Raw genomic sequence first — 374 nt, 5'->3', positions numbered from 1 at the left:
AGCTTGGCCTCAATTTCAGCAGAGGACAGCTGAACGCTGACCTCAGGGGTCTTCAGGTCCCCGTGGACAGAGGGCAGGCCCACATCACCCTGCACTTTGGGCACTGACACCTCCACCGCGGCCCGTGAAGGCTTGCTGGGTGCCGACAAACCAAAGGACGGCATCTTGAACTTGGGCATTTTGAGCTTGCTGTCTTTGGTGGACATGTCCATGTCTCTGAGGGCCAGGTCCCCTTCCAGCTTAGCACTGGGGGTCTGGATGTCCATTTCCATGCTGGGCAGAGCTACCTCTAGATCAGGGGTGCCTGCTTCAGCCTTGGGGCCCTTGAAGTCCACTTTGGGCATCTTCAGGCTGGGCATGTGCACCTTGGGCAA

General features: G+C 58.6%; 1 protein-coding gene across 1 annotated transcript in view; it reads right to left on the bottom strand.

Moving 5' to 3' along the window:
- The window catches only part of Ahnak2 (AHNAK nucleoprotein 2), a 40,112-nt gene that overhangs the window by 21,437 nt on the left and 18,301 nt on the right, over nucleotides 1-374 (bottom strand). The window contains exon 10 of the mRNA XM_013012767.1: nucleotides 9-365. Coding sequence (XP_012868221.1) covers nucleotides 9-365 — 357 coding nt within the window. The remainder of the gene's footprint in view (nucleotides 1-8; nucleotides 366-374) is intronic.

The sequence above is a fragment of the Dipodomys ordii genome, unplaced genomic scaffold (assembly GCF_000151885.1).
Source record: "Dipodomys ordii isolate 6190 unplaced genomic scaffold, Dord_2.0 Scaffold2, whole genome shotgun sequence".
NCBI lineage: Eukaryota > Metazoa > Chordata > Mammalia > Rodentia > Heteromyidae > Dipodomys > Dipodomys ordii.
Note: the sequence above shows the minus strand (reverse complement) of the source record. Positions and strands in the feature narration are given on the sequence as shown.